Source organism: Heteronotia binoei, chromosome 1, assembly GCF_032191835.1.
Source record: "Heteronotia binoei isolate CCM8104 ecotype False Entrance Well chromosome 1, APGP_CSIRO_Hbin_v1, whole genome shotgun sequence".
Lineage (NCBI taxonomy): Eukaryota > Metazoa > Chordata > Lepidosauria > Squamata > Gekkonidae > Heteronotia > Heteronotia binoei.
Window position 1 is genome coordinate 259342361 of NC_083223.1, and position 21466 is coordinate 259363826.

At 45.1% G+C, this 21466-nt stretch overlaps 1 protein-coding gene across 2 annotated transcripts in view; it reads right to left on the reverse strand.

Annotated features, from left to right (window-relative positions):
• The window catches only part of PLCB3 (phospholipase C beta 3), an 89641-nt gene that overhangs the window by 35525 nt on the left and 32650 nt on the right, over positions 1-21466 (reverse strand). Inside the window, exons 5-17 of one of the 2 annotated variants that reach the window (XM_060254586.1) lie at positions 20269-20348; positions 19438-19491; positions 18874-18949; positions 18167-18267; positions 17274-17440; positions 16658-16804; positions 14754-14911; positions 10960-11042; positions 10726-10810; positions 5906-6089; positions 4234-4341; positions 3549-3613; positions 1733-1774 (exon numbers count right to left, since the gene is read on the reverse strand). In XM_060254586.1, the coding sequence (XP_060110569.1) occupies positions 1733-1774; positions 3549-3613; positions 4234-4341; positions 5906-6089; positions 10726-10810; positions 10960-11042; positions 14754-14911; positions 16658-16804; positions 17274-17440; positions 18167-18267; positions 18874-18949; positions 19438-19491; positions 20269-20348 (1350 nt within the window). The remainder of the gene's footprint in view (positions 1-1732; positions 1775-3548; positions 3614-4233; positions 4342-5905; positions 6090-10725; positions 10811-10959; positions 11043-14753; positions 14912-16657; positions 16805-17273; positions 17441-18166; positions 18268-18873; positions 18950-19437; positions 19492-20268; positions 20349-21466) is intronic. The other variant, XM_060254593.1, reaches the window with a different exon arrangement.

Here is a 21466-nt window from a genome sequence, read left to right on the forward strand (position 1 = left end):
TCTGTTATGTGATTCATGTTCAGTTGATGTACAATTTCCATAGGTCAGATTTTAGTATTTCTATTCAACTATCTTGTTTTTAATTGTCAATTATTACACTATGTAATAAATACTTTGTTATTTTTAAGTCGGTTATACTCAGCTTCCCGAATACCCACACTGTTTCCGTGGTTGAGTTTCTTCCCCTTTTGTTTCTTCTGGTAGCCATTTAACCCTTCAGTTTTGCTACCTGCTGCATGGGGTGGTAGGAAGCAAAACCAAAGTGTTAAATAAAGCCCCCTCCCAGATGATCCCTACCCCCTTTTTTTCCAGCTGTGGTGAGCTGTAGCCAGGAGAAAGAAATGAATTTGCCAGACAGGTTTGGTTTGTGTGGGGTCCATTTGGTTTGGGGTTTGGTTCATGGGCTGCCCAGAACCCCGAACCGAACTGCCTTTTTTAGGTTCCTGCCCATCCCCCCATTTACCACCCACTGCTTTAAAGAAAACATTTTGCTGTTGTTGAGATAAAATAGAAAAGTCTTATACAAATGTGCCCTCTTCAGACTCGCATTTTAAGATTACTGAAAGTGGACGGGTGTTCAAACCAGAACAAGTATGCTTTTGAATGAACAGACCTCTAGAGATAGCTGAGGTATTCATCATGTTTCAAATAAATTACTAGCTGTACAGAGATGGAAGTGGATAAAAGTCAGTAGCACAGATAATACTGAAGACAGTACTGCAAAGGACTTCAGCATTAAGTTGGTCATTATAGGAGAAGTCTGAAATGTGTTACTTTTATTTCTACTAGACTTGAGCACATGCCAAATTGGGTGGTATTGATAATTATGAAAAAAGCTAAATTGTTTAAAGTTTAAAATCTCAAGGGGCTGAATCATTCTGTTAAAAAATCTTCCAACGTCTTACCTTCTTGCAGGAAACACATATTAAAGATTAGCAGGAGAATTATAAGAAAAAATCCATGTATTATGGCCACTTTGGACGGACAGGGCTAAATCTAAGAGTCCCCTGGGTCTTCTTGAACTTCCTATGGATGGAATGATGTCTTTTCTTTAGAAGAAGACACTGTTTTATGGAGAGAGTTTCCCATACAGAGATGAAGAAAGAGGCTTGTATCATATAAATTAAGAAGTAAATTAAATTGGTAATATATTGCATGGGTTTCAATTTCTACAGCTTAGATGCTATGCATTTATTGTAAGCAATATAAATTCGCACCTAAAGCTGACTAATTATCACGTTTTTATTGGAAACAAGAAGAAATGCAAAAAATTACTGTCACAGATTTATGAATTGCTTTTATTTTGGGGAGATGGTTTAGGAATGAATTTCCAGAATTAGGTGGGAAAAGGTGCATTGATGCATTATCAGAGGATATTCCTTCAACATTTTACACCCGTGTCAATTTGCCAAAAGTTAAAAGTTAATCATTGTAAATTAAAGTACTTATGGCATCCCACTCCATGTAGGATTAAGAAAATAACCTGGGTTAGCAAACTGTTTTTAATGCTTTTTTAATGTAAATATTTTATCGTATGCCATGTGCTGTGAGCCGCCCTGAGCCTGCTTCGACAGGGAGGGCAGGATATAAATCAAATAAATAAATAAACAGAAATTTTACTCCCAGTCTAAAAGTCAATTTTTTCCACATTTGGTGAAGCTGTCCTAAGTACACAACTTTTGGGGGAAAGCAATTGTATATTTGATTAGGGACAGGATTCATTATAGTTTACCAAGTCATCCCTTATGCAGTTTGTGTGGCTATTTAGACAGCTCTGTAGGGGGAAAAGAAACGTTAGGAAGTATTTGTTACAAAGCATCAAACAGTCTTAATACCTGAGAACCAGTGTAAAAAAAAGCCACCCTCGTTAAGAAGGCAGTTGGTCAAAGCATGGAAAAGAACGTAATGGGGTTCACAGCTGCAGAATCTTCTAAGACTCAGCCACCATTTATAGATTGCATGAAAAGATAATATAATTTAAATATTTCCTAAGGAGCCTTTTCACTGATCTGAACGACTTTTTTTCTTTCATTGCCCTGACCTAGATAGCCCAGGCTAGCCTGATCTCGTTGGATCTTGGAAACTAAACAGGGTCAGCCCTGGTTTCTATTGGGGTGGGAGACACCAGGGAAAAGTCCACAATTGCTGCGCAGAGGCAGGCAACAGCAAACCACCTCTGAACGTTTCTTGTCTTGAAAACCCTGCAGGGTCACCATAAGTTGGTGGCAACTTGATGGCAAAAAAACAAAACAAAGTTTTTAGGGAAGATGTTGACAGTAACTTATGTATTTATTATTCCTGCAAACTGAGGAGGGGCTTCAACAATTACAGGTGCACAAATGTGTACTTCTGTGAAGATGTTGGGAATTTTCTATTCCACCCATCCCACTCTACCCCAATTTCCTAGCCTCCTTTCTTAGCTACAGTTCCCAGGGCTGAAGGAAAGACATGTCAGTCAAGCCTTTACTTGGCAGCCAAAGCACTGGCTGCTGGTTCACTGCTCCAGTTTTGCTTAGCAACAGGCGAAGTTTGAGTGATCTCTGTTAAGCGATCACAACAAAATTGTTTGCAGCAACTGGGCAGCTTTCAGTTTCCTGCCAGATCATTCCAAGTTAGAGAAACACGCAAAACATCTTCAGAATAACTCACCAATACTCAGGGATTCTTTAGGGGGGAAAATTATTACAAGCAGGAGAGCTACAACTTTTGTACATATATAACTCTAGTACAGGAGTGGCCAAACTGTGGCTTGGGAGCCACATGAGGCTCTTTCACACATATTGTATGGCTCTCAAAGCCCCCATCGTCCAATTCGCCAGCTTGGAGAAGGCATTTGTGTCTTTAAATTACTTCTCCAAGCCAAGCCATCTAGAAGCTTGGAGAATGCATTTAAAGTTGCTTTCTTTCCACCTCTCCCCCCTTCCCCATCTATTTTCCTTCCTTCCTTGTCTTGCAGCTCTCCAATATGTGATGTTCATGTCTTACAGCTCTCAAACACCTGCCATTTATTCTATGTGGCTCTTATGTTACTTTGGACATCCCTGCTCTAGTAAATAACTAGGAGTAAACTCACCTATGATGACCAAGAGGTTTTATTTCTAGGTAACCAAGCAAATAAGATTTTCTACACTAGGAAACATCTGTCCCTCCTGCCCTCAACTTGAGCTGTCAAATGAGAAGGAAAGAATATGTCAACAGGAACTCTATCAGAGTTTTATTCAGGACTGCATTTGGTTAAATTTAGTAGCCATCCTGAACAGTGACTTTACATTTTGGTTTTATGTTTGTAATCTATGCTATTTGCTGTGTTGGCATCCCAGCTCCCTTATACACTCTCTGTCAACCATGGGGTGCAGCAAATTCAGTGCTGCAGATGAAGAAGCTGCAGTTAAACAGAAGATGAAGAGTGCCTCAAAGTCTCTGCAATGTTACGTTCATCCACATCCAGGGCCGGGCAGTTCCCCAATTCCCCTGCCTCACCCTAGGCACTCCCAGGACTTCGATCCCAACAGCTTGACGAGTCCAAGTAAGTCACCTGACATAGATACCTCGTCTGTTGTAGGTTTCTTCAGTTCTTGCTGCTCCTCCTCTTCTTCGCTCTCAGCTTCACGGTCTGAAGACAATGAGGAGGGAAAAGGTCAGAAGCCCAGTTGAGGTTGCGATTTCAAAGAGAAACATCATTCCAAATCCCAAAGGGCAACATCTGAGGACTCAAAAGGCTTCCTCTTGCCTCTGGTAATTTTAACAGTATGAAACAGAGAATTCGAGGGGCTAGGCCAGGGGTAGCCAAACTGCAAGTTCCTCAGGAGCCACATGTGGCTCTTTCACACATATTGTGTGGCTCTCGAAGCCCCCCTTCCATCAGCTGGCTTGGAGAAGGCATCTGTCTCTTTAATCCACTTCAACAAGCCAGCTGGCAGCTTGGAGAATGCATATGAAGTTCAAGTTGCTTTCTTTCCTCCTCTCCCTCCCCATCTATTTGCCTTCCTTGTCTTGTGGCTCTCAGACATCTGACATTCATGTCTTGCTGCTCTCAAACATCTGATGTTTATTCTATGTGGCTCTTACACTAAGCAAGTTTGGCCACCCCTGGGTAGCCTATATCCAGAGCATTAAGGGTATTTTCAAAGGGCAACCTTGTTTTCATCTGGAAAGCCCTGGAAGGTATTAGAGACTATTCAACCACAACAACAGCTCCTTCATTTCTGTCTCTCTCTTCCCAAGTAAACCCACCAATAGATTTGCGGGGTTCAACCAGCTTAGGTATTCGTTCCGATGATTTCTCCTCGCCATTGGTCATAATTGGTGAAAGGGGTTCTTGCTGTTCTGCAAGAGGAGAACCTGCAGAGGGGGAAAAGGAAGTGAAAAAAGAAACATTACAGTTCATGGCACTCAAGGGGAGGATAGTTAGATTTGAGTCTAATAACACCTCAGGAAACCCACAAGATCTTCAAGGAGTGTTTCCTCTAAGGAGAGATAGTGTGAGTTTGCTCACAGTTCTCTGGCCTCCAGTTCACACATTTTTCTCTTAGCTCAGGAAGAATGGCCCCAGAGCAAACTAATGTATGCAGTAGCTCACAACTTTAATGCCAGTAGCTCATGAGGCAGAATTTTTGCTCAAAGACTCCACAGCTTAAAGGAAGCACTGCTTCAAGGTATAAGCTCCCTGCATCCTTTAAGAGTACAGAAAAAACAGGACTGAAAAAAATCTAAATTCCCTTCTGCCTACCCAGGGCTCTTCCCATGGCACTGTTCTTTGTATACAAGTGTAGAGCTCAACATCCTGATGATTTTAAGTGTTTGCTTGTTTTTATAACCAGGTTTCTAGACCTCGGGACTGTCAAATGCTATTAAGAAACAGCCATGCCAAAGGACATCTATGAACACAAAGCAGCATGGGAATTTCTTTTCTGTGCCGCTTCACTGCACAACGTAGTCCATCTTGCCCCTCTCTCAATGGTTAGCAGAAGAAGAGTTGTACAGTGGGCACACTTGGGCCCATTTCAGAAGGCAGCTGAGCTGGTCTGTGGTAGAAGAACTACAACCCAGTCCAGCAGCATCTTATAGAGCAGCAAGGTATTTGAGATATAAGCTTCCAAGAGCCAAAATTCCCTTCATCAGATACACTGGGATCTTGTTTTAAAGCTGTAGAGCAAGTCAACACTGCAGGAATCATCTTTCAGGAGCTACAAGTTAACACTGGTATTCTCTAGAGCAGGGGTGGCCAGACTGCGGCTCGGGAGGCTCGTGTGCCTCTTTCACACGTATTGTGTGGCTCCTGGAACCCTCACTGTCTCATTGGTTGGCTTGGAGAAGGCATTTAAAGTTAAGGTTGCTTTCTTTCCACCTCTCCCTACCTCCCCTCGATCTATTTGCTTTCCTTCCTTCCTTCCTTGCAGCTCTCAAACATCTAACATTAACGTCTTGCAGCTCTCCAACATCTGACGTTTATTCTATGTGGCTCTTATGTTAAGCAAGTTTGGCCACCCCTGCTCAGGGGAAAGGAGTAACAGACAGAGATATACAAGAGAACATAAGAAAAGCCATGTTGGATCAGGCCAATGGCTCATCCAGTCCAACACTCTGTGGCCAAAAAAACCCAGGTGCCATCAGGAGGTCCATCAGTGGGGCCAGGACACTAGAAGCCCTCCCACTATTGCCCCCACCCCTGAAGCACCAAGAATACAGAGGATCACTGCCGGAGACAGAGTTCCATCCATACCCTGTGGCTAATAGCCACTGATGGACCTCTGCTCAATATATTTATCCAATCCCCTCTCTTGAAGCTGTCTATGCTTGCAGCCACCACCACCAATGTGGCAATGAACTCCATGTGTTAATCACTCCTTGGGTGAAAAAGTATTTTCTGTTACCTGTTCTAACCCGACTGCTCAGCTACACATACCCAGTGGGGGAGACCCTGTCTCAACCACATTTGAGGTGTCACTGTAGGAGCTGAGGGTCTGTTCCAGCACCCGCTTCCGTACACTGCCCTCAGAAACCTTGCTGTGCGGGCGACGCTTCTTGTTCTTTACCAAGATCCGGCCCATCAATTCTTGAGGACTTGGCAAGGCTACACCAGGCTGCAACTGCAAGTAGAGAAGAAAAGAAAAGCTTCATTATATGGGTTAAGAGTCATGCAAAAGTAGGAGGAGGGGAATGGATTTATATCCCACTCTTTGAAGGCTGAAGTCACATACACTAAATAATCTACTTTTAATGCACTTTCCAACTTGATTTTGACAGTTCACAGTAAAATCCAGTTGCAAAGTGCACTGAAAGTAAATTATTTTGTGTGTGACTGCAGCATCAGAGCAGCTTACAATCTCCTTCCCTTCCTCAAAACAGACACCCTGGGACTGAGGCAGGTGGGGCTGAGAGAGCTCTTTTGAGAACTGACCCAAGGTGACCTAGCAGTTTCATGCAGAGAAGTGGGGAATCAAATTCACTCTGCCGCTCTTAACCACTACACCAAACTGGCTCTCAATAGTGACGGCTTTGGTGCCTGGGGCCACTCTGTGATATTTCCTTTTCTCTTGAGTTTTCAGCATTTTTAACCAGATCTGAGAAAGTTCACACAGCTTGGCGTGCAAGAGAATGAGCCAGATGTCTTGCAGGGTGGTATGGGGAAAACCATACTGTCGGCCACAACTCTCCCTTCTGCAGCATGGGAATATCTATCTTACAGAAATGCTAGAGAGAGCAGGGAGGACAGATTGGGAGGAACACCGTTGCTACTTTCCCCATCTCAGTATACATCTTTGGCTTATGCCAAAGGACACCAAACAAAGGGCTCTTGGCCCTCGGGTCTCAGCCTGTGGCTTGGGCCCTCCAGTATGGACAACTGGCCTGCTAAATCCTGGACCACGCCAAGGATATCGTTTACTCCTGTGGTCTCTTTTTTATGTCTGAAAGTGCATTTCTTTTATCATGCCTAATTATATTTTTATGCATGAGCCCCGTGGCGCAGAGCGGTAAGCTGCAGTACTGCAGTCCAAGCTCTGCTCATGATCTGAGTTCGATCCCGGCAAAGCTGGGCTCAGGTAGCCAGCTCGAGGTTGACTCAGCCTTCCATCCTTCCGAAGTCGGTAAAATGAGTACCCAGCTTGCTGGGGGGAAAGCAATGGCAAACCACCCAGTAAGAAGTCTGCCGTGAAAAAGTCGTGATGTGATGCCACCCCAGAGTCGGAAACGACCGGTGCTTGCACAGGGGACTACCTTTACCAGTTTATATTTTTTATTAGTTATAAGGTGCTTTGGGTCCCAAATAAGAAGAAACGTTACCATCAGACCAACATTTAAGCATCACAACCAGGAATCATACGTTACGTGCCCTGAAATCTGAAAATGCTATGCAAATGCTAAGTATTAGTATGTAGAGTCCAGATGTTTTATCTACAGAAAGGGTGGAAAATACACACACACATCCAGGTGACATTCTGCCCAGCTGCAGGGTAAGGATGCTTATTTTTATGTTTAAAACATTAGGTGCCTTTCTATCTTGCACCACTCCAGGCAGCTTACATTATAAATAAAACAACAGTTCTAAAAAGAGTAAGAGATGACAGTTTAAAATCTCGGTTAGGACTGCCAATGAAAACTAGATCAGTCAAATGCAGTCCTATATAAAACCATCTTCAGAAAGCTGTTGCCGCTTTCGAAAAATCTGATTAAGGAGAACAAAGGCATTTCTGGATAACTGACAAGCACTCCAGTGCTATTTTGTTTAAGTTACCTCTGTCTCCCTAGCCTAGATGTGTCTGCAGGCAAAGGTACCGGGGAGCACGCCTAAGGAAGCTTCCCTTTTTGGAAACACGGCTTCTTCTTTCAACTAAGTCAAGGCTCTAGAACTCCCTGCCACTGGAGTTGCTCTGTTTGCTGGTCTTTGGGGGCAAAAGATTTATATGATCTGAAGAAAAACCAGAGTGTAACACGCTGACCTTTTGGTAAAAGGCTCATACAGTTCTTGTTCACAGGACCTTGAAGACGGATACAACAATATATTTTTTCCCGCTGGCCAGCAGTTTTCAGTTGTTTTGCCCTTTCCAATGGCTGATATGTGAGGCCTTAGGGTTTTTTACAAGTAGTCCTGCAGATGCACTTTGGGTAGAAAGTTGAGCTATACATTTTTAATAAGGTATCCTCAGGTAACCATGTGCAGAATTTCTTCCTGCAAGGAAACTGATTCACCTTAGAGGCTTGTGCCCTAGCCAGTTTGGTGTAGTGGTTAAGCGTGTGGACTCTTATCTGGGAGAACCAGGTTTGATTCCCCACTCCTCCATTTGCAGCTGCTGGAATGGCCTTGGGTCAGCCATAGCTCTGGCAGAGGTTGTCCTTGAAGGGCAGCTGCTGTGAGAGTCCTCTCAGCCCCACCCACCTCACAGGGTTTCTGTTGTGGGGGAGGAAGATAAAGGAGATTGTGAGCAACTCTGAGATTCGGAGTGGAGGGCGGGATATAAATCCAATATCTTCTTCTCCTCCTGTATATGGCTACTTTACCCTGGCTCTGACTTCTACACACTGCACCCTAGTGAATCTTAAAGCTTTTCTCTCCAGCTTCCTTCCTTCTCCACCCATCCAACACCACTGAATCCTGGCTATGCAGTCCTTAGGGGAACATTCCATCCACACAAGAAAATACCTTAATGTAAAGTCTTCTGGAAAACCTGGGGGATGGGAGACAGGACAGGGGAGCTGTGGTTTCCTGCCTAGATAGTGCTACTAGATGGCTGTGTACTGCAAGGAACAATTCTCTGAGATGCTAAATGATGGGTGTTGAAAACAGCTGAATTTAAGATGTCAGAACAAGCACAAATTGGAGGTGTCAGTGTGATACCAGAACAGGGTCATTTTAAAAACATGGAAAGAGGCACCTTGCTTGCTCACCTTGCTGCACTGGAAGTGTATTTTGTAAGCCATCTATTGTAAACCACAATTTGTGCTCTTTATTTCTGGTCTTTTCGTGGACTGCCTTGATATTCTGTCATGCCCAGATTGGGCAATATCAGAGTATCAGGACTCAAGAGGCTCTTGGCAATGGAGAGCACTTTGCAGAAAACAGTTCCTCCTTCTTTGGAGGTTTTGAAGCAGAGGCTAGATGGCCATCTTGACAGCAATGCTGATTCTATGACTCATGACCGATTTAGGCAGGAAGGGATGTGCCAGTGTTTGGTTTGGCTCTTGTGGCCCCTTCTTACATGCCCAGGGTAATGTCAATCACCACTTGGGGGTCAGGAAGGGATTTTCCACCAGGTCAGACTGGGTTTTTTGCCTTCCTCTGGACATGGAGTAACGGTCACTGGAGGAATGCTTGGGGGAGGTATTTCTGAATTTCCTGCATTGTGTAGGGGGCGGCACTGGATGACCCCTGGAATCCCTTTCAGCCCTGTTTCTATGTTTCTCCCCCTTAGGGGTTTATATGTACACAATCCAGATTCACTCTACTTTGTAAATTCATCAAGCGTCAGGAGCAGACCTTGCACTCAGCTCCGGGTGGATCATTTACACTTCTGGCAAGATGCTGGTTTTTGCTCTGTGCTCTGCAGTGTTATGTGACGTAACACAACTTTGCCCGAGGAAACTGGGCCTTCTGGATTCTTTGCAGTAGCAGAAGGAGGGAAACAGTCAGGGCTTTTTTTGTAGCAGGAACTCCTTTGCTTATTAGGTCACACAACCCTGATGTAGCCAATCCTCCAAGAGCTTACAGGGCTCTTCTTACAGGGCTTACTGTAAGCTCTTGGAGGATTGGCTACATCAGGGGTGTATGGCCTAATATGTAAAGGAGTTCCTGCTACAAAAAAAAGCCCTGGAAACAGCTGTTTGTAGCTCGGGATGTAGTTATTTAATTCATTTGTATCCCACCTTTACCCCCAACAAGGACCCCAAAGCAGCCTACGTAATTCACCTCTATCCTGTTTTTTCCTCACAACAACCCTGTTAGGTATGTTAACACTGAGAATTTGTGACAAGGCCCAAGGTCGTCCTGTGAGCTTCCATGGAGCAACTGGGGATTCCAGCTTGGGTTTCCCCGATACTAGTCTGGCACTCTTAACCACCATACCAACTCTGCGCCAACTAAATGGGCCACTTCATGCATCTGTGAAGGGAACTCTGGCTCACTGAAAGCCAGTTTGGTGTAGTGGTTAAGTACACAGACTCTTATCTGGGGGAACCAGGTTCAATTCCCCACTCCTCCACATGCACCTGCTGGAATGGCCTTGGGTCAGCCATAGCTTTCATAGGAGTTGCCCTTGAAAGGGCAGCTGCTGTAAAAAGCTCTCTCAGCCCCACCTACCTCACAGGGTGTCTGTGGTGGGTGGGGGGTGAAGGTAGAGGAGATTGTGACCACTCTGAGACTCTGAGATTCAGAGTATAGGGCAGGATATAAATCCAATATCATCATCATCATTTTCTTCTTCTTATCAGATAACAGATTGTTAAACCTTTAAGGTGTCACAAGACGTTTGTTGCTTTGCTTTGGTACGGTCTTTTACCAACACAGTGAACTTCACCAAGTCCAATATATGCTCCCTTACTAGATAATTCAGATTCTAAAAGCAAGCAGCTGTTGGGAGAGGAAATCAGCCCTTGTCTGCTGGATGGAAATCAAAAGCCCTAAGGGGAGGAGGTCCACACACATCTGCACAGTAATGTACAGACGGGGTGGAAAATAAAACCATTTTTAAAAAGTGCTTTGCAGAAAAATGCCTGGGTTGTGGGACACACCGGGTATTTTTCCAAGGGATCTATCAGCAAGGCATCCCCAAAGGTGTTTCGGCAATACTCTGCCATCTTCGCCTGCTGCTTTGCCCTAGGAAAGAAAACACAGAGGGGAGATTACCAAGGATGCAAGCCTCCATCTTCTCCCAGTAACGCTGGATTAGGAGAGGACAGCATGGAGGTGAAAGGGGACGGATCCACATCTCCGCTTTCAGGACTGGGGTCCCTGCAGCTACTCACGAGTCCACGTGATTCTCAAAGGAAAGAATGACAGGAAAAGGGGACGTCTTGAAGGCACTTTCAGCAATGGCCTCTATGACTTCCTGTAATAAAAACAAGGCAGGAAGAGAGGTTAAAGGGTCAAGAAGTACTTCTCTGGATATAACACAGCAGGAGATGAAGGGAGAAAGAGGAGCTACATTATGAAAAAAGTTCTGCCACCACAGCCAACACTTGTCAGAACTAGGGGTGTGCAATATATATATATATATATATATATATATATATATATATATATATATATATATATATATATATAGTCTGCCCTTCCCGCAGAACAGGCTCAGAAATATATAGGTATTTTTCAGGTTTGGGTATACTGAACTAAAAAAAAATCAGTATTTGCCAATATTGCCAATAATGAATGACAACACCAGCAATTTGGATTTTTCTGAAAATCCCTCCCCCCCAGCTCCATTACACCCTATAGGTACCATTATAGTCATGGGGACCATAATAGTCATACCCCATTATACTGGCGTATCTGAAGCTCTGGGGAGGCTGCTTTTTGAGGTAGAAGCACCAAATTTGCAGCATAGCTGACTGGACCGGGGGTGGGGGGTGGGGGTCAATTCTATGGGCCCCCAAAGAAGATGCCCCCATCCTGCATTGGTTTCAATGAAGGGGGGGAAGTGTTTAAAAGGACTGTGATGCTTTTAAATTTCTTCTCCGAGCCATGAGTGAATTCTGAGGGCATTTAAAGGGCTTATAGCCCCTTTAAACTTATAAGCCCTTTAAAGGGCTTGTAGTCCCTTTAAACATCCTTTCGCTTTGACTATCTGGCAGTCCTGAAAAATCCCCAACATTTTTGGGGGCTTGGCCATTTCAGATAGCCAAAAGAATACCCAAATCTATATCTGGCTGAAAGAATAGCTAGAAAATACCAAGAAGGTATATTTCTTCAGCTCAGATGCAGCCAAATGCACACCCCTAGTCAGGACCTCAACTGATGGCCTAAAGCAGGGGTCCCCACGTTTTTGAGCCTGGGGCTTAAATTGTGACATGGCATTGTAGGTACAGCAACAAAATGGCTGCTACAATATGGCTGCTGCAGGAGGCAGGGCCTGGAACAAAAAGATTGCCACAGCTTAACTTTCGTAACACAGTGCAGATCTTTGTCGTGTGCTGGCAGTTGCTGCCAAAGAGACATTTTAAAAATCTGCACAGCCAATCAAATCTTCAATAGTCAATCAGAACCCTAGTTGGGAAAAAGCCCTAAAGGGCCACGTCCTAAAAATACTTGACGAGCACCAGAAAAGATGTTGGTGGATGCCATGGTGACCATGGGCACCAGGTTGGGGACCCCTGACCTAAAGTGTACCAGCTATGGATTGCATCTATGCATTTTCAACCTGGAATGCCTAAATGGAGTCCTCAAATGAAGGCAGCTTCTCTCTGAATTCCATGTCCTGGGGACAGACCATAAAGGATGTTGTGCCTCCATGTCCCCCTCCCCCTTTTTTGGAAGCTCCTGACTGTCCACTATGGGAAAGAAAATGGTGGACTAGATGGCCCTTGGCCAAATCCTTTGGGATCTTTTTATGTTCTTCAAGTTCTGACACAGATAAAAGGGAACCAGCTCAACTCAGCTTTTTGAAGTGAGACCCACTCCTAAACTACTTACTCATCCTTTCAGGACCTACTTGCTAACTCAATTCTACTATCCTTCTCTCCATCATAAAACACAAGACTCTTACATCAGTTAACTCTGAACATGTTTATATTTAAATATAAATAGAGTACACTTAAATATTGTGGGTTTTTTAAAAATCAAAACTTGCTGTTGGAGGGGAGATTTCAGCTGTTGCTCATGAAAGAAAACAGATGGCTATGCGGAAAAGGAGGGGGAAGCCTCATTAACTTGTTCAGACACATGCTGGAAAAAAAGGAATTTCAACCAAAAAAAAAAAAGTGCACTCTCATCCGCTAAAGAGAGGAATCAAGCCATGAACTAGCAGACTATCTTGCTGGGATACACCTTGAATAGACAGTGTCAGAGCAGCAAGTGCCAGACAATGGCATTACCCAAATATGCCAGGGAAACAATAGGTGTTCAGAGGCTAAGAAACAGACAGCGTGGAGAAAAGGGATTTTAACAAGAAGGCAGGTTGCTGCATTTCACTGTCATTGCCAAAGCTGAAGCAACTGTTGGCCTCTCTGGGCCACATATTCAAAGAAACACATTTCAGAAGGAGACAGAAGCTGCCACGTCCATCACTCCCGCATCACCAGTAGCTAGCCCAATAATTGTGGCAATACTGAATATATGAACATATGAAGCTGCCTTATACTGAATCAGACCTTTGGTCCATCAAAGTCAGTATTGTCTTCTCAGACTGGCAGCGGCTCTCCAGGGTCTAAAGCTGAGGTTTTTCACACCATTTTGCCTGGACCCTTTTTTGGAAATGCCGGGGATTGAACCTGGGACCTTCTGCTTACCAAGCAGATGCTCTACCACTGAGCCACCGTCCCTCCCAATACTGATAGTCAGGGTTCCCTCTTAGCTGAGTTAGTGTGAGCTAGCTCTCAGTTTTTTAGCCTCTGGTTCACACATTTTGTCTTAGCTCAGGAAGGATGGCCCGAGATCAAACTCATTCATGCAGCAGCCAAACTGTTCACTCACAACTTTAATGCCACTAACTCATAGAGAAGAATTTTTCCTCACAAGATTTCACAGCTTTGAGGGAACTTTGCTCAGCCAATATGCAGTTAGAGGTGGTGAGGAATGGGAAGCAAAATGTGTAAACTATGGTCACCAATTCCTATGCAGAGGGGCTTGGCTAAGCCAGAAAACATGGTTGGGGGCAACGTTCCCTCTAAGCTGCAGAGACTTGTGCGCAAAAATTCTACTTTGTGAGCTACTGGTATTAAAGTTGTGAGCTACTGCATAAATTATTGTGCTCTTGGGTCGTCCTTCCTGAGCTAAGACAAAAATGTGTGAGCTGGAGGCTAACAATCTGTGAGCTAGCTCACACTAACTCAGCTTAGAGGGAACACTGGTTGGGGGCACTCACTCTATGTACTGTCTGGCACAGCCTCTCCCCTAAGGAAACAAGCCAAGCAAAGGAGGGAGGGAAATTTGGCAGTTCCACCCATTTCCAGCTCAACAACTGCTAGAAAGGGGGGGGGGGGCAGGACCACTGCTTCCTTTCCAGCTCAGGAATTCAACTTTCCAGGCAGTTGGTTGTGTACTACTGGATTCCTCCTCCTCACCTTGTGATGTCACACCTCACAGTTTGAGAAATACAAAATTAGACCAATGAGCAAGTCTCTTAACAGCCATAGGCCAGAGCAGATCATGTGACACTCCTAGTCCAGTCTAAAAGTTTCCTGCCCAGACCTACTCTCTGGCCTGAACAAGATGATTCTACATGTCACATTCCTTCCAAAAGGTCATCCTTGCTTTCAAAGCCTATTCTCCAAGTTCACCACAAGACAGACTATCTATAGGAAGAGTAGGCCTTTTTTTGAGCAAGAATGCACAGGAATGCAGCTCCGGCTGGCTTGGTGTCAAGGGGTGTGGCCTAATATGTAAATAAGTTAGTGCTGGGCTTTTTCTACAAAAAGCCCCATGTGAAACATTGGCGATGTCAGAGGGTGTGACCTAATATGCAAATGAGTTCCTTCTGGGCTTTTTCTACCAAAAAAGCCCCAAAGAGGAGGATTTGGGACGTTTTCTTCAACACACTCTCAAGCCCAGAAATACCTCATTAGAAGCCCTTCATTACTGGAGGGAGAGTGAGCGGGAATAATACCTTGAAGGGTATCTCTGTTGTCATGGTGAATCCGTGTGTGATGAAGGGCTCCTCATCTTGGGGGCGTCCCTTCCAGCAGTCGAGCTCAATGCAACGGCAGCCGCTCAGCAGCACCTGGCGATACATCTCTACCGAGGAATTGCCTGTCAGCTGCCCAGCTTCGGAGGGGAGGAAAGGAGAAAAGATTCAGAAACTGTTGTGCGTGTGGAGAAAGTAACAGGTCTAAGGACTGCAAAACCTGTCTAGACTCTTCCACAAATCTTTGAATTTTTTTTAAAATGGCACATTCCTATAGTATTTTCAGCATCCAAAGTGCTTCGCATATTATCTTGAAGTCTCTACATGAAGTCTACATGAGTATTATCATTGGAGCAAAGGAAGAGGCTGAGGCATGATTTGAACCAGGGGCCTCCTGGATCACAACTCGTCCCTTTCAACCACTATGCTATAACCGTTCTCACTTTAAAAAAACCCAAAAACCTCTCAGTCTAACTTTACTTCACAGGGTTGTTGTGAGGATAAAATGGGGGCGAGGAGAACCGTGTAAGCTGCTTTGGGTCCCCACACTGGAGACAGAGGTGGGAAACAAATGAAGTAAATAAATTAAATATAGTCATAAAGGGTAACAGTTTGACAAGACAGGCACCGTTCCCTATTGAGAGCTGAGTTTCTCTCACAAAAACCATTTCGCCTCAAGTATACCAGGGGAAATGTGTAACCTTGTGGCAATTTTCTTGCTGCAAGAACAGTTCTGTTGATCCATCTTGGCTCTCACATAACCATCCACTTACACTCAAACTTCTTGAGTGTAATCATGTGGACATAATTTGCCCCTTTTTAACATCACTGTACACTACCTAGTCCTTGAGGCACTTTCTAAATCAAGACTATCCCTAAAGCTCTTGTTCTTTGAGAACTAAAGGATGCAGCTGCAGCCTATTTGTGAACTATTATGCCTGTGAATCCAAGTCCTCAGCACGGTGGCAGAAACAGTGTTTTGCTGCCTATATGCGGACAATTTCACTGTGAGAGGGATTTTAGGAGCACGTACATATTGTTTATTGGAGGTCCCTGCTGTCTGATTTATTTTTTTAATTGTTATCAACCTTGAGTCTCACTGAGGAAAGTATAAATAAATAAAAATTGTGAAAGCACTGCTTGCTTAACTGCATAATTTGCAACATCCCCAAGTCAAATTCAATTTACCCACAGCCTATGACAACCCAATCTTTAAAAACATGATTTGGTTACTGGGCCAGGATTGTAGAAACAGGTAAGGACCAATGTTCCCTCTAAGCCATGGAGTCTTGTGAGCAAAAATTCTACTTTGTGAGCTACTGGCATTAAAGTTGTGAGCTACTGCATAAATTTGTTTGCTCTGGGGCTATTTTTCCTGAGCTAAGACAAAAGTGTGTGAGCCACAAGCTCACACTAACTCAGCTTAGAGGGAACACTGGTAGGGACTGACAAGCCATCCTAGTTGGCAGCTGTGTTTGGCATGGCACGTCACAAATTACATAGGCCTGGAGTGAACTTGGGCCTAGTTTTCACTGAGGTAATAAAACCACAATCTGGGGTCTACCACTTCAGGCTGCAGGATACTCACATAACTGAATGCTTTGCCATGCTAGCAAGTCTAACTTAACCTTTTTCCTGATATGCTAGTTTTCTGTGTGCCGGGGTAGTGGTGACCAGTTTTCTCCCATCCAAGAAGGTGGTGAAAGCCAGATGAGCATCTTCTGAACTGCCATTAATTTTAAGTTGGTGTTGCCACAGATGGCATTGGGGGGGGGGGAGGGAGACAAATCTTTTGCTTTTAGATTGGCACCTGGGGAAGCGAATGGGGGAGGCAGTCCCCCTTGGCCATCTGAATTTCACTGCAGGCATTCAGATGCCTCATGTACCTGTGAGGTAGGTATTATGTGAGGAATTAATGAAGTAGCTGCTTAGGGGCTGGGTCATGTCGTCACTTAAATCCAGCTTGTCAGGAGGCACAATGGAGTTCTCCTCTCCCCCCAGGTAACGACCAAACCCTTCCATCGACATCTGGTCTGGGGAGAAAGGGGGAATGAAAAACAGGTCAATAGATACAATAAAAGGGAACTGATGTGCCAAAAGGGTGGGGAGGGGGGGCCAGAATTACTCCCACATTACCACTTAGGGCAGAGTTCCCCAACATGGTGTCCCATGGGCACCACAGAACCAGCCAAGCTTTACAGAAAGTGGGTGGGGTCATTGTGAGGCCGGCACTGTTAGTGGCTGCTGTCATTCAAATGAAAGGAAGTTCAAGAGGACAAGTAAGCACTTGGGCTTTCCTTAGTGCCTGGCATCATTCCCCCTTCAAGTTTTCTTTCTTCCCAGAAGGTGCAAGGAGGGAGATGTTCCATTTGGCTCCAACTCCCACAGAAGCTGTTTTTGGGGTGGACCTCCCCCTCAACATTCCAAATGCGCCCACAGGCTCAAAAAGACTGGGGACCCTCAAGACATTATCCCTCTATCCGGGAAGGGGGGGGGGCTCACCACGTTGCTGGAACTGCTGATTGGGCTCGTACTTGTCAATCAGCTGCCGCACCTGGGCCCGAGTCAGTGGGGGGTACAGAACTTCATTGAGACGGGGGTCCCGCTGCTTCTGGTTAATGAAGTCCAGCAGCTGGTCCAAACTTAGGTAAGGCTTTCCCTTGGCTCCACTATTAGTAAGGGGAAGGAGGGAGGGAAGACAGATGTCTTCATCCAAGTTTATCTCAGAAGAAGAGGGGTGAACATAAGAACGTAAGAGAAGCCATGTTGGATCAGGCCTATGGCCCATCCAGTCCAACACTCTGTCACACAGTAGCAAACAAATAAAACGGGTGCCATCAGGAGGTCCATCAGTAGGGCCAGGACACTAGAAGCCCTCCCACTGTTGCCCCCCGCCCCCAAGAAGATGTGAGCGGCCTCATCAAAAGCAGGCCAATTAATACAACAAAAGAGTTGCTGGATGTATAACCAAACAACTGTTCGCTTTTTTAGGGAAACCTGGGGAATTTCCCCCCTCAGTTTATTTGAAAGGGATTAACCGCCAGATAAATATACATGGACCGCTATTGACATTTCATAGAAGTCAGTTGCCTGTAAACAAAATACTTGATTGATTAAAAGTGGCCAGTGCATGTTCTTGCGACAGCCAAAATAAGAATATTCCATTGAACAGTGCAAGCAAAATAGACATGTTAAATGCACTATATCTTTTCATGTTATCTGTATTATTGTTATACCTTCCCCTCCTTCCCCCCCCCAAAAAAAAACCCCTGAAGAAAGCCAAATATACAGTTCTTCTCTCTAGATTACTAGTCCTAAAGAGACTGGCTTGTCTCTGGATCTGCCAGAAACTCTGGGCTTCAATCTTCCCCATCCACTCCACAGGGCCAACTCACATCTCAAGCAAGATTTTGTCTATGTCTGGGCGAAGGCAAAGTTTGTTCAAGAAGCGTTCAAAGATCTCCAGGGTGAACTCGTCAGGTTTGATGGACTCGCTCTGGAGGGAGGGCAAGTGAGAAGAAGAAAAATAAAGTTGGATCGCTAAGGGACAACTCCAGATAGAAGAGATTTTGCAGGGAAAATAATAAAATTTGGGGTTTGGGGAGCCCTCTGGGGCCTCACTCATTATCCCAGTCTGAAGTACTTCTTCAGAAAAGGAATGGGCTGAAGTTCAGTAAGAGCATATGACTGGTCCTGGGTTCAATTCCCCAGCATCTCCAGTTAAAATTTCTCAAGAAACAGGCTTTGGGATAGAGCTTTCATTACCCACTAACCCTTGAGAGCTGCTGCCTGTCAGAGCTGACAACACAAAGCTTGACAGGCCAGTGGGTCTGGCTTTGCATAAAACAGCTTCATATATACAATCTACCCTGCTGGTTGCCGCAGCAGGACAAAGAAAAGCCTGGCCATGTATTGCTATGCCTCAGCAGAAAGATCCAGGCTCCCCAAATGCTGGAGAAATTGGACTAAGGAAATGGATGGAACAACAACTGCTCAGATCTCTAAGGTTGCTTAAAGGCCCAGGCAAGATGGAGGAGGAGGGTGAGATAGGAAGGGGTGGGAGAGAAATGAAGGAGAACCCAGGAAGAAAAGGGAAATGTACCCTGTTAAAATTAAGGCCGCAGGACTCCAAGGCTGTCTCGACCCGCTTCTTGTCAGCGGAGAACATTTTGAGAATGCTGCAAAAAAAAAAGGAGGGAAATTGGGGTCTCCAGGTCAAACAGACAAAGCTGACAAAAGACATTAGAAGGAATACTAATAAAAAGCCAGATGATCCAGGAAGAGACCAAACACAGATGATAAAGGGTTTTGGGGAAAACGGATGACACATTAGGATAAGCCTGAAGAAACTGGCTATATTTGGTCTAAATAAACTGTGATACCGCTGGGGGTGGGGTGGGAGCAAAACATTTACAGGAGTCTGCTGTAGAGGGAGAACAGCTGTTTTCTCAGAGGCTGAGGGAAAAAGAAGAGCTGGGTTCAAGCACAACTGGGGGGGGGGATTTCTTCCTGTACTGTAAACCTCGGCCCACATTAGTGTCTTAGTCACACATCTCTCTTCCCAGCAGAAAATCCCAGATTAACTAAGAGTTCCACGCAAACCCCAGGGCACAAGGGTGGGGAAAGAGGGGGGGGGGGGAAGGAATCTGAGGGCAGGTCATCTTACTTCTTAACAGGAATCCTCCCGTCCTGATTGACCTGGAGCTTAAGCCGGGTATAACTGTGAGGACAAAACCAGGATTAGTTACAGAGCAGCCTTTTGGTTTCTCTGCTGGATAAATATGGAGGACTGATAGGTCTGCTTGGCTCAGTGCCTTCTAAATACCCCTGTTTGTTGAGATTTCTTGCTGTATCACTCTACATCCACCCATCAAACCCCTGAAGATCTACCAACCCACAATGGAAGCAGGACGGGCCAGACTCTAACCAATCTCTTCAGAGGATGCTGGAAGACAGGAGGGCCTGGAGTGACTTTGTCCATGGGGTCGCAAAGAGTCGGACTTGACTGGGCGACTCAACAAAACAACAAGAAGAACGGACCTGCATCTTGGCCTGAATGGTCCAGGCTAGTGTTCCCTCTAAGCTGAGTTACTGTGAGCTAGCTCACAGTTTTTTAGCCCCTGGGGTCACACATTTTTGTCTTAGCTCAGGAAAAAAATGGCCCCAGAGCAAACTAATTTATGCAGTGGTCAAATCACTTGCTTGCAACTTCAATACTAGAAGTTCACGAAGTACAATTTTTGCTCACAAAACTCCACAGCTCAAAGGGAACATTGGCCCAGGCTAGCCTGATCTTGTCAGATCTCAGAACTTAGCTAAGCTGGGTTGGCCCCAGTTAGTACTTGGACAGGAGACCACCAAGGAAGTCCAGGGTCATTATGCAGAGAATGGTAGGGGCAAACCACCTCTTGCCATGAAAACCCTACCGGGTTGCCATTTGTCCGTTGTGACTTAACACCCCTTTACACACAGACAGAATGGCACAAAAGGCACTTACGCTTTCTGCAAGGAGGTGTTCCGGGAAGCGTTCTGAGCTAAGATGTTGGTGGCCAGATTGAACAGTCCCTCTGTCCATATCTGAAAGGAGAGATGAAGGAGGAACAACAGGAACGCCAGACACTTGCCTCTGCTTGTTTCCACCCTGTGCATCAGCTTTAGCCTAACACACCTCAGACAGCAAGAACAAAAGAAGAGCCCCGCTGGATCAGACCAATGGTCCATCTAGCCCAGCATTCTGTTTCACAGAGCAGCCAACCAGTTACCACAGAGGGGCAACAGCAAGACTTAAGATGCTGAGATCTTCCCCTGATGTTGCCTCCTGGCACTGGGATGTAGAGACGGACTGCTTCTGAACTGGGAGTTTCCCTTATATTACCTTACGCAGCATTACAATTTCTAAAGAACACAGTCAAACACCCAGTCCTATTCCAGTTCAGCATGGAAGGACACACACAGACACAGAAAAAAGCTAAAGCATGTAGTGTTTAAGCTTAGAAAACTTTCCCTGGGTAGGACAAGAAAAAGGCTTATGAAATGAAGTGTGCTATCTACAAAGAGCCAAGAACGTGATGGCATCAGAAGCTAAGCAGGATCGGCTCTGGTTAATATTTGGATGGGAGACTCCCAAGGAAGCCCAGGGCTATTATGCAGAGGCAGGCAATGGCAAACTACCTCTGAAAACCCTACAGGGTCACCACAAGTCATCTGTGACCTGACAGCACTTTCTACCACATCAAGACAGATAAATTTTTCATTCAGGAAAAGGCCCCTTGCAGTGGGCAAACAGATCTACAGGATTCCACAACTTGGGCCTGATCCCACAGATCTGGTCTCCCCACCTCCACTTTGGAATAAGTTTTCTCCCTGATGCATGAGGAATTTTCTGAAGTGAAGGAGCACCACAGTTGGAAAAGATCTGCAGGAACCCTCTTCCTTGGGTGTCATTTAATTAAACCAACTAGTAGGACAGAAGAACTTCCCACAGAGCGTTAATATGAGAAATTCACTATCACAACATGTGGTGAAGTCCAGTGGCTTTAGGAAAGGTTTAGACAAATGTATGGAGAAAGCTGAGGAGACAGGTTATGGCTCAGTGGCAGAACATCTGCTTTACATGCAGAAAATTAGGCTGCAGGAGATGCAAAAGACGGTGAGAGTTGCCGCCAGTCAGAACAGACAACACTGAGCTTGACAGA